The sequence below is a fragment of the Arachis hypogaea genome, chromosome 9 (assembly GCF_003086295.3).
Source record: "Arachis hypogaea cultivar Tifrunner chromosome 9, arahy.Tifrunner.gnm2.J5K5, whole genome shotgun sequence".
NCBI classification, from domain to species: Eukaryota; Viridiplantae; Streptophyta; class Magnoliopsida; order Fabales; family Fabaceae; genus Arachis; species Arachis hypogaea.
This window is the reverse complement of record NC_092044.1, coordinates 112,296,393-112,311,211: the sequence shown is the minus strand read 5'-3', so window position 1 is coordinate 112,311,211 and position 14,819 is coordinate 112,296,393. Positions and strand designations below refer to the sequence as shown.

Below are 14,819 nucleotides of genomic sequence, written 5' to 3'. Positions count from 1 at the left end.
TCCTTTTCCACATCTAAAGATCTTACGATCATTGAGGTACTCAAAGGATGTGATTTATCCATATAAAATATTTTCAATATCTTCTCTGTATATGTCGCTTGATGAATAAATATCCCATTTTATGTATGCTCGATCTGCAGGCCAAGACAAAATTTAGTCCTTCCAAGATCTTTCATCTCAAACTCTTCTTTCAGAGTTTTTATAATTGTTGGAATCTCTTCAGGAGTCCCAATGATATTTAAATCATCAACAGCAATTATAACGAATCCAGATGCGGTTTTCTTTATGAAAACACATGGACAGATATCATCATTCTTGAATCCGTTTTTGGCCAGATACTCAGTAAGACGATTATACCAAATTCGTCCAGATTGCTTTAGACCATATAAAGATCTTTGCAATTTGACTGAGTGTAACCCTTGCGAATATTCATTGGATGGTTTAGATATCTTTAATCTTTCAGGGACTTTTATATAGATATCACGATCTAATGAGCCATATAAATAGGTTGTTACCACATTCATTAAATGCATATGTAGTTTATAATATGCAGATAAACTGACCAAATAACGTAATGTTATTGCATCCACTACAGGGGAATACGTTTCTTCATAATCTATACTGGGTCTTTGTGAAAAATCTTGTGCCACAAGTCGGGCTTTTTAGTGCACAACTTCATTTTTCTCATTTCGTTTTCTCACAAATACCCACCGGTATCCAACAGGTTTTACATCTTCTGGTGTGCGGACTACAGGTCCAAAGACTTCACGTTTTGCAAGTGAGTCTAATTCAGCCTTCATGGCTTCTTTCCATTTTGGCCAATCATTCCTTTGTCGACATTCTTCGACTGATATTGGCTCAAGATCATTACTTTCATGCATGATATTTAATGCCACATTATATGCAAATATTTCATTGACAATTGTCTTATTTCGGTCCCATTTCTCTCCTGTAAAGACATAATTTATCGAGATCTCGTCATTTTTACAATTTTCAGGTACCTGAACGTCTTCTAGCGTTAATATTATATCAGAATTTTGGACAACTGCAGGTGTCTCTACTATGTCTTTTTCAACAGGAATAATATTTATCTCTTTTCTCTTTCGAGGATTTTTATCTTTGGAACCAACAGGCCTGCCACACTTCTGGCGTGTATTTGCTTTAGTGGCGATTTGTCATACTGGGACATCAATTCGAATTGGGGTATTTTCTGCCCTGCCACATTTCTGGTGTGAATTTGCTTCAGTGACTACTTGTCCTACTGGGACATCAATTCGAATTGGGGTATTTTCCGCTGGTATATAAGATTTAGTTATCCTCTTTGTATCAGAAAATGCATCAGGCAATTCATTTGCTATTCTTTGCAAATGTATAATCTTTTGAACTTCTAGTTCACATTGCCCTGATCGAGGATCTAAATGCATCAACGATGATGCATTCCAATTAAGTTCCTTTTAGGAAGCTATTCTCTCCCCCTAATATTGGAAATTTTGATTCATCAAAATGATAATCCGCAAACCAGGCTTTAAATACATCTCCAGTTTGTATCTCAATATACCTCACTATAAAGGGAGAATCATATCCAACATATATCCCCAATTTTCTTTGGGGTCCCATTTTGGTGCGATTAGGTGGTGCAAAGGGAACATAAATCGCACACCCAAATATTCTTAAATGGGAAACATTTGGCTGCTGGCCAAATGCTAATTGTATAGGAGAGAACTGATGGTAACTCGTTGGCTTCAAACGAATAAGTGCTGCGGCATGTAAAATAGCATGCCCCCAAACCGAGGTCGGGAGATTTGTTCTCATAAGCAAGAGTCTAGCAATCAATTTGAGGCGTTTAATAAGTGATTCTGCTAACCCATTTTGTGTTTGAATATAAGCTACTGGATGTTCAACACTTATTCCATTAGCCATACAATAAGCATTAAAAGCTTGGGAAGTAAATTCACCAACATTATCAAAGCGAATTGCTTTGATTGGATTTTCTGTAAATTGTGCTTTTAATCGAATAAGTTGAGCCAGTAATCTCGCAAACGCCAGGTTGCGAGAAGATAATAAGCACACACGTGACCATCTCGAAGATGCGTCTATCAGGACCATAAAATATCTAAAAGATCCACATGGTGGATGAATAGGTCCACATATATCACCTTGAATCCTTTCTAGAAATTTAAGGGACTCAAATCCAATCTTTACTGGTGATGACTTTAAAATTAACTTCCCTTGAGAACATGCAGCACAACAAAATTCACTAGATTTAAGAATCTTCTGATTTTTTAGTGAATGTTCATGAGAGTTTTCAATAATTCTCCTCATCATGGTTGTTTCCAGATGACCCAATCTATCATGCCAGGTTATGAATTCATTTGGGCTAGTAAACTTCCAGTTTACAATGGCATATGATTCAATTGCACTAACCTTGGTATAATACAATCCAGATGAAAGTGAGGGCAACTTTTCTAATATAACTTTCTTATTTGAATCATGAGTTGTGATACATAAGTACTCATGATTTTCCTTATTCATTGTTTCAATATGATATCCATTTCGCCGAATATCTTTGAAACTCAACAAGTTCCTCAGAGACTTGGTAGATAATAGTGCATTATTTATTATAAATTTTGTTCCTTCGGGAAACAAAATTATAGCTTTTTTCGGAGCCTTCTATCACATTGTCTGAGCCAATAATAGTATTAACATACTCTTCTTTTGGTACAAGATGGGTAAAATATATAGTACTTTTAAGAATAGTGTGCGAACTTGCACTATCCGCAAGGCAAATATCTTCAGAATATGTCGTTGCCATTTTTCTTCAAAAACAAATGATAATAATAATAAAATGAGTAGAAGTACATGCACAGTAAAATTATTCACATGAATACTTAACAAACACATACATATATCAAACTATTCCATCATTGATCAAATAGCCAATATTTTCTTCAGAATCCTTAAAAAAATTAGATACATCATAATGAGTGGTTGAATTTTCATCATTTGAAACAAAATTTGTTTTCTTTTCTTTGTCATCCTTTTTCAAGGATGCTTGATAAAGATCAACTAGGTGCCTTGGGGTACGATAGATACGTGACCAATGGCCCTTTCCACCACAACGGAAGCATTTATCCTCAATTGCTTGACTTTGCCCATTGTTTCTTTCTTTATCCCACTTATGGTGAGATTGTTTCTTGTGAACATAATTCATTTTTCTTCCATAATTTTTCTTGTTATAGAAATCTTGCCATTTACCTCTTCTGGGGTTAATTGCCGCATTTACTTCAGGAAATAGGGCGACGCCAACTGGGCGCGCTTCATGATTCCTTAAAAGTAACTCATTGTTGTGTTCAACATCAAGAAAGCAAGAAATTAACTCGAAATATTTTAAATTCTTTTTCTCGATATTGCTGCTGCAGGAGCACATTCGAGACATAGAAGATCGAGAAAATTTTCTCTAACATATCGGGTTTGAGGAAGTATCACATGATTGTACTTTTTTTCAAAGTCTTTCCACAGATCTGCAAGATCTTTTAATGTGGGATATTCATTTTTCAATCATTCGTCAATATGATGATGAAGAAAAATCATGGCCTTGACTTTTATCCTTTTTGGATGTATTATTTTCAGCTTCAATGGTATCTTCAAGATCCATTGAATCAAGATGGATTTCAACATCTATATTCATGATAAATAATTATTTCCAAATATATAAAGAGCATTATATTAAAGATGAAAGAATTTTGACATAATAAAAATTTGTTACTTGGAGTTTTCCTAAAATTTGATCAGAGTCTCGTGCTGATAACGTGTTATAAAATAACTAAATAAATAAATAAATAAATAAGAGGTAACAAATATAAAATAAAGAAATATAAATAGAGAGAAAGAAGTATTGTAACATAAAGAGAGAGAGAATTATTTATCGCTTTTGTGTGTGTAAAAGCTTTAGATTGCTTCACTATTTATAGGCGTGTGAAGCTTACAATTTCAACTTCTTTAATTTATGTTTGCCATGAGGAGTTGAGCCATTCAGCATTGAAATCAAACACCCTTAATTAATGATGGTCATTCACCTCATCTTTCATTCTTATCACAACAATTAATTAGCCATCAATAATATTTTTAATAGTACGAGATTTTATTTAATGGTAAAAAATTACTCTTTTTTCTTTTGCTAGCCAAGTACTGATCAAATTTTAGTAAAAGTGCTGTCCCTAGACTTTCTCTTTTCTAAAAATTTTCAGATTTATAAGTATTTCTCTTTAATATGAGCAATATTTTGTATATTAATAAATTTTTCTTTCTTTTCTTTTTATCAAGTTATGTCAAATGAGATTCAAATTTGATATTTCTAAATTAAAAAGAGAAATATGTCATCTAAATTATGGCTCATTAGTTTTTTATGATAAAATTTTAATATTTAGTCTCATTATATATTTAAATATTTTTATCAATTAAGTTCAATTAAATTGGACTAAACTCAACAAAAAAATATTCATACATATGTAAATCACACTTTATTTTCAAGTGGAAATTAGCACAAAAAATTTCTTACCACGAAATAAAATTTTTTAAATTTTGATACCAAAATTTTTTTAATTTAAATACCGAAAATTTTCAAAGTTCTAAACTTGATATTGCACCTCTTTTTTTATTTTTTTTTACTTTTTATTTTTCTTCTTTCTTTGTGCAGAATGTATGTATTTTTTATTTATAAAGTTGCATTTCTTTTTTAGAAGTTTTTGTGTTTATTGTGAAGAGAGAAACTAAAAAAGAAAAAATGTTGTATAATCCTTTCATTTTATTATTTTTTTTGTTGAATTCTTTTTTATTTTTTATTTTTATTTTTTTTAGATGGTAAAATAAAAATAATTATGGTGTAAGACAAGAAAAATTATGAAAACAAAAAGAAAAAGGACGAGAAATTATTTAAAAAAATATAAAACATAAAAATAACACCAAAATTTTTTAACCACAATATAATAATATCTCAAATTTAACATTAAAATTTTTTAAGATTTTGAATTTGATGCAATAGTTTTTAATAAAAATTTATTTGACTTTTTTTTTTTTTTAGCTCTTATTTTTTTTATTGTGCATATTTTTTTGTTTTCTTCTCTTTTAGTTATTGTTTTTTTTAGAGAAAAAAATAAAACTAATAAAAAAATATAATGGTGATGTTAATAATGCAGGAGAAAAAAAAAGAAAAGAAAAAAACGTAGAAGAAGGAAAAAGATAAAAAATAAAGACCACGTAAATTGTATATGTAATTATTTATTTGTGTTAGCTAAAATAAATTTGGTATGTAAATCTAAAACGTATTATTTTTTTTTTGTCGATGAATTGGACAATCCCCAATTCTAGGTTACACATTCACACACACATGATATCTTTTTTTTGGTTAAATTTACACATAACGAGGCTCGAACCTCAGACCTCTTAACAAGAAAGAATACTTGTGCCACTTGAGTTAAGTTTTATTGACAAAAAAAAAAAAAACGTATTATTTCAACTCGTTAGATTTGGTTAAATAAAAAATTTGGATGCGTAATTTTGAATACATTACAGTACTTCGCTATTTTTTTTCCTAAAACCCTTGGCTCGTTTTCATAAAAGGAAAAAAAGTAATTTTGGGCCTATGTTTCTTTGTGCTGTGGAATCCGGTAGAGGGCCCAAGTTCATGTAACTAAGTTTGATTTTACTATATGGTCCCTGCCCATCTCGCATCTGAGTTTGAGCGACCGGAGAGAAGAGAAAGAGAGAGATTCATTCATAGATCAGAGTGCTGGCATTCGCCATTCGAATTTCGCAGGGAAGAAAGAATCCTGGATCGACTTCTGTTCTGAGCTGACTTAGCAAAATACAAGAAAAGAAGAAGAAGAAGAAGAAGAAGAGGAGCTGTGAACAGTGAAGAAGGCAAAGAAGGATGTTGCCCACATCATCTTCGAAAGGACGCGCTTCGTCCTCCTCTTCTTCTTCTCGACCTAATCCCATGCTCCTTCCCTACCTCCGTAGAATCATCAAGGTTCTTTCTCTCATCTCTCTTACTTCCTTCCCAATTTTCATATCTAAGATCCAATTCACATTTCATTCTACCATTGTTAATGCCATACAACGTTTTCCCCAACAACTGTTGCCATGGGAAACCGAATAGGTTCAGCTCTAATACTCGTGCTTTTTTGTGACTTCTATAATAGTTCGATTAAGTAGGTTTGATTCTGAATTTCTGAATTGAATAGTCATAATTCACTGCTCATCTGTGTCCGATGAAGCAGGTGTGTATGCCTTTCGTTGTTGTGGATTCTGTGTTATGATTCTAATAAGGAAATCCAAACAACGCACTGGAAATTTATATATCTTGATATATGTTTTAGTTCTAATTTCTACTTTGTTAACTCTTTATTTTCTCTCTGTGATTTGATTATGCATTGTAGTGGCAACAAATGGATATCGAATATACGTTTTGGCAAATGCTTCATCTATGTACGTCACCAAAAGTTGTGTAAGTATTAAGTAAATATAGAATTTTCCACTTCTAAAATAGCTAAAAATACATTTTGTTATCATGATCTGCTCCAACAACAGTATGATCCCTCTTTTATTTGACAAATTGCACCATTGTATGGTGTACACACAGACTTATTCCGATGTTCTGGGTTGTATATGTGCTTGGAATTCTGAATTACCTGTTTTTCTGTTTGCCTTTTTTGGTGCACTTGATGTGGAACTGGATAATGGATGCAGCTACCAGCATACAAAGTATCATAAACGTACGTCCTCTTCTGATGATTTTCTTGTTCTATCTTGCCGTAAATATTTATAGATCATGATTAGTTCAATGATTATCTTGTTCTATCATGCCGTAAATATTTATAGAAAATTATTAGTCCAACAATGTTTATTGAGCTTCTTTTTTACATGTGTATTACTGGGTTATTATCTGCAACACTTATGCTAGTTACATGCATATTTCACATGTTCTAGGATCTGGGGTGTGGGGATGACAAATAGATGTTATCCTCGGTAAACTCTTGATAAAAGCATTGTGCATGAAGTAACAAGTTAGAAATGCATTTAGTGATAAATGATGCTGATATGTTATTCATCTTATCTAATCATGTATTGCTGAAGTTTCTTAATCCTGAAATTCACTCACATGGTCTGGCTTTGGCAACATTGCTGCTCAAACAGAAGGTGTTATGAATGTCAACTGATATGAGTCTCGTCCCTCTATTACATTCCCTTTAGTTGTATCTCTTAAGATATATTAGTACATTTTAGCAATTTGATCAATTTTGTTCACAGTAATAACGGGGTAAAAATTAATAATTTTACAGTTAACGTGCCTTTTGAGTGAAGATATCACTATGCCTTTGAACTTGAGCCTTAATGATGTTTGTTAAGGATGTTTCGTCATCAACTTAATTTGGTGATATATTACACAGTTGTTTCAGAAAAAAAATGGAAACCATTTCTTACATAAGTATCTATTTTGAAGAGCAAATTTCTTTGTGTTTCATAAAAGGTGTTTAATTTGTTTCTTTTGCCTTATTTGGTATCAGAAACCAAGAACCAATGGGCACGTGACGACCCTGCTTTTGTTGTGATCTGCAGCCTTCTTTTGGCCATTTCAACTCTGGCTTATTGTGCAGCGTAAGTTTCTCTTACACCATGCTGGTGGTGTCTTATCATCATTAGATTGCAAGGAAAAAAAAAATAAAACATTTTAACTATTGTGATGCGAAATCAACATATAATCACAAATGAAAGTCATTGTGTTTCATCTATGCAGCTAAAGGGTAACTGTTTCAAAAAACTTTACAAGCACCAGCAAACAGGCTCATTGAACCTGTGTGTTGCTTTATATTTCGAAATGTATGACTTAGCAAATCTGAAAATACTTGTTTCTAGACTTATATTATTTGCCTCCTTATTGAGTTCAGCAAGTGCTACACTGTTCTAATCTTAACTTTTCTGTATTTTGCCATTTATTTTCAGGTATGATCACAGTAGTGCACATGCAATTTTTGTTGTCTTCTCAGTATTGCTCTTCCACTTCTTTTTGACTGGGTTATTTCTAGCTACTTTTTGTTGGTAAGGAAACTTCCAAAAGTAAATAATACATCTATTTCTTTTTTAAGATCTTGATATTAAAGCTGATCTGCAATCTACAGGTTCCTAACTAATGCCTATCTTCGAGAAGAGGCTCCAAATAGTTATGTGGTGGAACAGCGTGTTGAATGGTAAGGTCCAGGATGTTATTTCCTGCTTACCTGCTATGTTAACAGTATTTAGTTGCATACATCAATTTCAAGAGCATGTCCTGATCTTTGTTGAAACTTAATTTGGCACTTCTTCTTTAAAGGCTTGACATCGTTGATAAGCATGGGATTTAATTGGTCACCTGTCTCAGATTTTATTTATTATATTCTAGTGGCTGACTAGATATTTTTTCTTTCATGGAAGGATGTATGCATTTGATGTGCATTGTAACTCTTTCTTCCCAATGTTTGTATTGCTATATGGTAATTTCTTACTCTTTATGTTATAAGATTCTGTCATAATGTTGGCAGCCATATTTCTCGCATTAGAGGCGCACTAATACTGGTTCCTTGGCAGTGATCCATTATTTTCTGTCTCCTCTATTGGTGGCTCATGGCTTCATTCCAGTTTTGCTGTCAAATCTACTGTTCATGGTGGGCGCATCATACTATCATTATCTAAATTTTTTAGGTTACGATGGTAATAATACTCTTCTCTCTCTTGCTTGCTCTCTATCTCTCTTATTTTAGGTTCTTGGCTTAATAACTGAGTATTACTTTCGGGATTGTATATATATAGTCACTAATGTAATTATCAAGTTAAGCTGCGTACATTACACCTTTTGAGTGCGGCCCTTCCTCAGACCCTGCTTTAACACAGGATGCTTGTGCATCGGACTGTCTTTTTTTTTTCTATATATGGATGTTACAATATATTTCAGTGTAGTTTCCATTGCTGGTGACGGAATAACTGGATGTTAAGAATGTTTGTGGCAAACTTGTTTCTTAGGAATTTAATTTCAGCTTGAATTTGAATTAGTGGGAATAATAGTGAACTAATTGACTGACGTCTATGGCTGTAGTTCTGCCCTTTTTGGAGAGGACCACCTTTTTCCTTTACCCGATTGGTGTTGTAATTGTCCTATCTCCCATTTGTAAGTATTTAAATACGTCTGTCATTTTTGTTCTTTCACGCTGTGTTAATCTCGCAATAAGCTCAATTTTCGGTTTGCAGTGATTTTGAGTGGCTTCAATCCTTCTAGATACTTCATGAATGTGTACTTCAGCCGACAAATATGATCCATTCCGGCTTCAACTTTTGACCTGTCAAGTGTCCTTGAGCTTATTAGGGTATTCTAAGACTACAAGATGAGAAGGCATGGCATGGATGAGTGTTTGATTGTTTGTTTGACGAATGCTATAGCTTGGAAATGTCTCAATTTAGGCCTCCTATCACCCAATAGAAGTTGGATCTGTAGTAGTTCAAGATAACCAGTGTATTTTTTACAGTATTGAATAGAAAGATATTTGTTAAAATGAATATACCCATTGTAATGAATTTTTTCTGTCAATCTGTTATCTTTTATCTAACAAAGAACATTTATGTTAAATATATTCTTATTTTCATCAAAATTCATACATGACAGATTGATAATTGTGTGTAAAATATTCCTGTCATGATCAAACATCGTATCATTAAATGCCAGAGTACTCTTTAAAGTTAGTTCTCTTATGATCATTCCATTGTGTAACACTATCAGATGGACACTGATTAGATTACATTTGTAATTTGCGTTTTGTACGTGCAGTGTTTGTTTCTATTGAGCTTTTGGTCCTAACAAGTAATTAGGGTTAGAGCTGAGGAAGGTCAGAAAAAATTAAAAAGCGTTTGATTTTGATGCATTAAGAGTGTACACCGTCGTTCAATTATATTGGTTCTTTTAGATGATCATTCACTTGTTGATTGTTGAAAGAGAATGTACACCGTCGTTCAATTATATTAATTTTTAAGATAATTATTCACGTGTCTATAAAATAGTTATTTTTATTGATATGGTGATACGTAATTGAATACACATGTAAAATTCATTTACATGGTCAGGGCAGGGTGCAACTGAAAGATATTAAACAAAAATTGTTTCATTGTTGTTGGTTGTTGCAGTTTATTGACTAATGGTGTGTTTGTTTGAGATGAAAATGAGAGGAAGGAAAAGGAAGGAAAAGAAATTGGAAGGAAAATAGTTATTTTTCCTTGTTTGGTTGAAGAGAGAAATGGGAGAGGAAGGAAAATGGATGGAAAAATATTAGTGGGGTCCACTCATTTTTTTTCCCTCCAACAATAGAGAGAAAATGAAGAGAAAACTAATTCTCTCTCTCTACTTCTAATATTACCCCTTTATTTTTTTTAATATATTTTATAATATAAGGGTAAACATGTCTTTTTATACCATTTCTTTCCTTCTTATTTTTCTTTCATCCAAACACATCTAAAGAAAATAAAAATCCACTTAATTTCTTTCTTTTCCTTTCTTTCCTTTCTATTTCTTTCCTCCCTATTTCTTTCCTTCCAACCAACCATAGCCTAAATGTTTCCTTAGGTTACTCTCTGCCTATTCTTGTGTGGAGTAGGTGAAATTAAAATATGTACAAATTGTCGCGTAAGGAAATGAAATGCAATGACTAATTTATATCAAGAGATAAAGTCATGCAATGAAGCTGTCTCTTAATCATTAGATGGTATTAAGAAAGGTTAAAAGGAAAAAATAATGCCAAATGCCCAGTGAGACATACATGCACGTCGTTATATAATATAATATTGTCATTCATAGTTGAAGTTGCTACACCTATACGGAGAGAAATGGTCGTTTCTGGGACACATACTACTGACTACAGCCTAAAGGGGTAAGCTTGCCTTAGATACAATTTATTGAAGGCGCCCTTTTGATTCCGAAATACAACCAGCTACATGAATGGGGGGAAAATAAATCATATTAACTAACTTGATTGTTGGATAAAATCAGAGTTGGCTTAAGTAAGAACTAAAATTTAAATAGTTAGTCAAAACGGTCATGCAAGAGTGGATCCATAAGTTTAATCTCGAAGTGCTGAAGAAATAATAGAAAGAATATTCATAAAATGGCATCTGTTAATCAAATTATGGAATTGGTTAGTCACCAAAAAAAAATTATGGAATTGGTTCATTCTACAAAGAGCAACTGTGGCATCTTTTTCCCTCGCATCATTATATTATCTTACAAACGGATGGTTTTTTGTGGCCAAATATACCCGTATATAATATATTTTAGTGCCAGTATATATAGGCTTGTTTGGCTGAACTTTAAAAAAAAAATTTAATATTTTATATACAAATATTTTTTTATTATCAATTATATTTAAATATAATAATATAAAAATATTTTTTGTTTATTTATTATATAAAATTATTTTTTTAAAAAAATATCTTTTTAAAATAAAATATAAATGATAACTTCTTAAAAAAATATTTAATTAAAAAATAATAATATTTAATAGATATTTTTCGTATATCATAAGAGTGCATACACTTGTTTTACATTATAAGTTGGTGAAACATTTGATTAAAAAACAATACTATTTAATTGGATTATGTTAAATAATCAATAATTTTTTTGAACAGCATAAATAACGAATCTTAAAATTGACTCAATTTAAGTAAAACACACTACACTCTAAATTATTTACATAAATCTTAATATTAGAACAACTATACGCATACCTAGTAAATTAAACATCCAATATGTTCACTATTCATATTATTTAATATTTTTATTGTCTACTTATACTTTTTCTATTAGTCATTGTATTTTTTGCGGTGACTCTTGTATTTAGGGCCCGTTTGGAAACTTTAGAAGTAACTTTTTTTAACTTTTGACTTATGAAAAGTAGTAGTATTAATGTCTGGTGCAATTTTCAAAATCAAATTGCAACTTTATAAGAAGCTATTTAGAAGCTTATAGAAAAGTTAAAAAAAAATGATTTCTCTCATAATACTTATACTTTTCATCATATTTCTATAAAATAAACACTTTTAGAGTTAAAAATCCAAACAAAAAATAACTTATTAAGTTATTTTTAACAGAATCATTTATTATTTAAGTTATTTTATTAAAAGAACTTAATTAAGTTGGTTACCCAAATTAAACCTTAATATTGTGTAATAGAGATATTTAAATCTTGGGCAATTATTGAAGAAACAAAATACCAGCCTCGTCATAATATAATAATCATTATTGATCTGAGAATTAGATCAAATTAATTGGTTCAACTGAATTAATTGAAAATTATTCATATGATCATTTTGGTTTAGACTAAAAAAGTTGTTAAAATCTGATAAAATCTATAAACTAATGTGATTTTTTTCTGAAAAATAGTTAAAAGATTAACTTTTAAAAAGAAAATAATTTTTAGAAAATATATATTTTAAACAAAAATACTATTATTATCATTATTATATTTGATAATTAAATTTTAGTTAAATTTTTAAATCTCTAATTACCAATCCTGCTGATTCAATAAACGTTTTCAATCATGCAAACGAAGAATACGAAGCTATGAAGTGTAGTATAAGCTACGAAGCATGTTCCCCTTAACTTACGTGTGTGGCTGAGAGAGAATGTCTCACTTTCACTTTCACTTTCAAATATTAGGTGGGTGGTGTCACTCAACGACTTACACTCTTCCACGCCTTTCAATTCAAGTTGGTGAGCCACTACCCTAATCCATAATCTTTTCTTTTCTACTTTAAACGGATGGAAAATGAAAATCATTTCAATATTCATTCATTCATCAAGAAGACTCCAATTACAAAATAATAACAAGTTTGGTATCAGAAATAGCTTTGAACAGAGGAAACAGAGGAAACAGAGTAATCATGAATTAACAAAACACAAAGAAACTACTTAATCGGGTTTATGCATAGCACCCCATTTATAATCTTCTTCATCAAACTTGTTTAGTTGGTATAATAGTAATAATGTCACTGATCAAGCTTGCTTCCTTTAACATCCACAACAAACCTGTATCTCACATCGTTCTTCTCCAGTCTTTCCACTGCTGTGTTGATATAATCCATGTTCACAATCTCAATCATGGAACTCAGTCCCTTCTCCTTCCAGAATTGCAGCATCTCCTCGGTCTCCTTCATGCTCCCAATGAAACTTCCCGTGATTGATTTCCTCCCTACACACACACCCCAATACCAATATTAACATTAAAACCAGTATATGAAATCAAAAGAGTGGTTGGTTCAGAAGTAGTTACTTACCAAGCATGACCATAGGGCTAACGAATTGAAGAGGGGTGTTGATGACACCCATCAAGATCAACTTGCCATCAAGCTTGAGAAGAGACAGATAAGGTTCAAGAGGGTGTCCAACAGGGACAGTGTCAATGATGTAATCAAGTGAATCAGCAGCTTCTTGCATGCTTGAAGAATCAGAGCTAACCAAGTAGCTATCAGCACCAAGATCCTCAAGTGCTTCTTTCTTCTTCTTATCAGAAGAGCTTATAACAGTGATGTGGTGACCCAGTGCCTTTGCGATCTTCACACCCATGTGTCCAACTCCACCAAGCCCCAATATTCCACCTCTCAGACCACTCTTCTTCAACCCAAAGTGCGCCAGTGGACTGTACACAGTCACACCTGCACACAACAATGGCGCAACTTGCTCTGGCTCCATGCCTTCTGGTATCTTCACAACAAACCTGAACAGAAAACAGTGAACGTTGAACATCCAAAACATCATATCAAATGATGGGTATTTCAGGATTCGCATAAAGACAAGGACTTGAATGAAGAAGCTACTTACTTTTGCTCAACGATCATGGTTTCAGCGAAGCCACCCTGAGTGGGTCTTCCATCAACGTAAACATCGTTGTAAGACCAGATCTTCTTGCTGCAGTAATTCTCTACATCAGATTCGCATGCAGAGCAGGTTTTGCAGCAACCAACGAGGAGTCCCGCTCCCACGATCTCACCCACTTTGAACCTCGTAACGTTGGAGCCAACCTCGAGAACCTCCCCTACGACTTCGTGGCCAGGGACCATAGGGTAATTGGACATGCCAAGATCGTTTTTAATTTGGTGGAGATCGGAATGGCAGAGTCCACAGTAGTGAACTTTGATGTAAACATCATCGGGGCCCGTGTCTCTGCATGCATGGATTTCAATTTAATTTTGAATGACACGAGAGATTCGTTAGTTAATTAGTACAAGTGATGGAAGAGATTATTAAGTACCTGAGAGGGTATGTGTATGGAGAAAGAACACCAGAAGGGTCTCTAGCTGCCCATCCAACAGTTGTCCTTTCGGCCTCAAGGCTACCCATTTTTTCTTGTGAATCTCAATGAGAATGGATCTTAGCTTTTAGATTTAGTGGGTGTTGCAGATCAGAAGGATATATAAAGAAATGTAAGGTTCCATACATGATGCCAAATACCAAGGTGGTGGTGGGTGGGCTCCACCTTGTGGTAGGTGAGTGACTCTGCACCCTGTATTTTTATTTTTTATTTTTTTATCAAAAGAGACTTGCAACACATATAAATTTTTTTGGCATACAAGTTAACTTTAACCTAATAAAATTCACTTTTATAATGCAAGAAAGAAGATGAAAAATTTTAAATTATACAGAATTTATCAGTATATATACATCAAAAATTTTTAAACAATACAATATAAATAATTTGTATGTATAAATAACTTGTATGTGAAAAATAATTCATATCAAAAATACTATT

General features: G+C 32.5%; 2 protein-coding genes across 2 annotated transcripts; one reads left to right on the top strand and one right to left on the bottom strand.

Moving 5' to 3' along the window:
• The first annotated feature begins 5,562 nt into the window (after window positions 1–5,562).
• Window positions 5,563–9,677, top strand: LOC112711958 (uncharacterized). Its single transcript, XM_025764716.3, has 10 exons — window positions 5,563–6,028; window positions 6,438–6,505; window positions 6,748–6,773; window positions 7,566–7,656; window positions 8,002–8,097; window positions 8,178–8,246; window positions 8,470–8,528; window positions 8,623–8,745; window positions 9,128–9,199; window positions 9,280–9,677. The coding sequence occupies exons 1-10, from the start codon at window positions 5,930–5,932 to the stop codon at window positions 9,342–9,344; spliced, it is 768 nt and encodes a 255-aa protein (XP_025620501.1). The 5' UTR covers window positions 5,563–5,929; the 3' UTR covers window positions 9,345–9,677.
• Window positions 9,678–12,835: 3,158 nt separating this feature from the next.
• Window positions 12,836–14,558, bottom strand: LOC112711957 (cinnamyl alcohol dehydrogenase 1). Its single transcript, XM_025764715.3, has 4 exons — window positions 14,322–14,558; window positions 13,892–14,233; window positions 13,348–13,787; window positions 12,836–13,262 (listed from the first exon to the last, which is right to left on the bottom strand). Exons 1-4 carry the CDS (start codon window positions 14,408–14,410, stop codon window positions 13,060–13,062), a joined length of 1,074 nt encoding a protein of 357 aa, XP_025620500.1. The 5' UTR covers window positions 14,411–14,558; the 3' UTR covers window positions 12,836–13,059.
• Window positions 14,559–14,819: the final 261 nt, after the last annotated feature.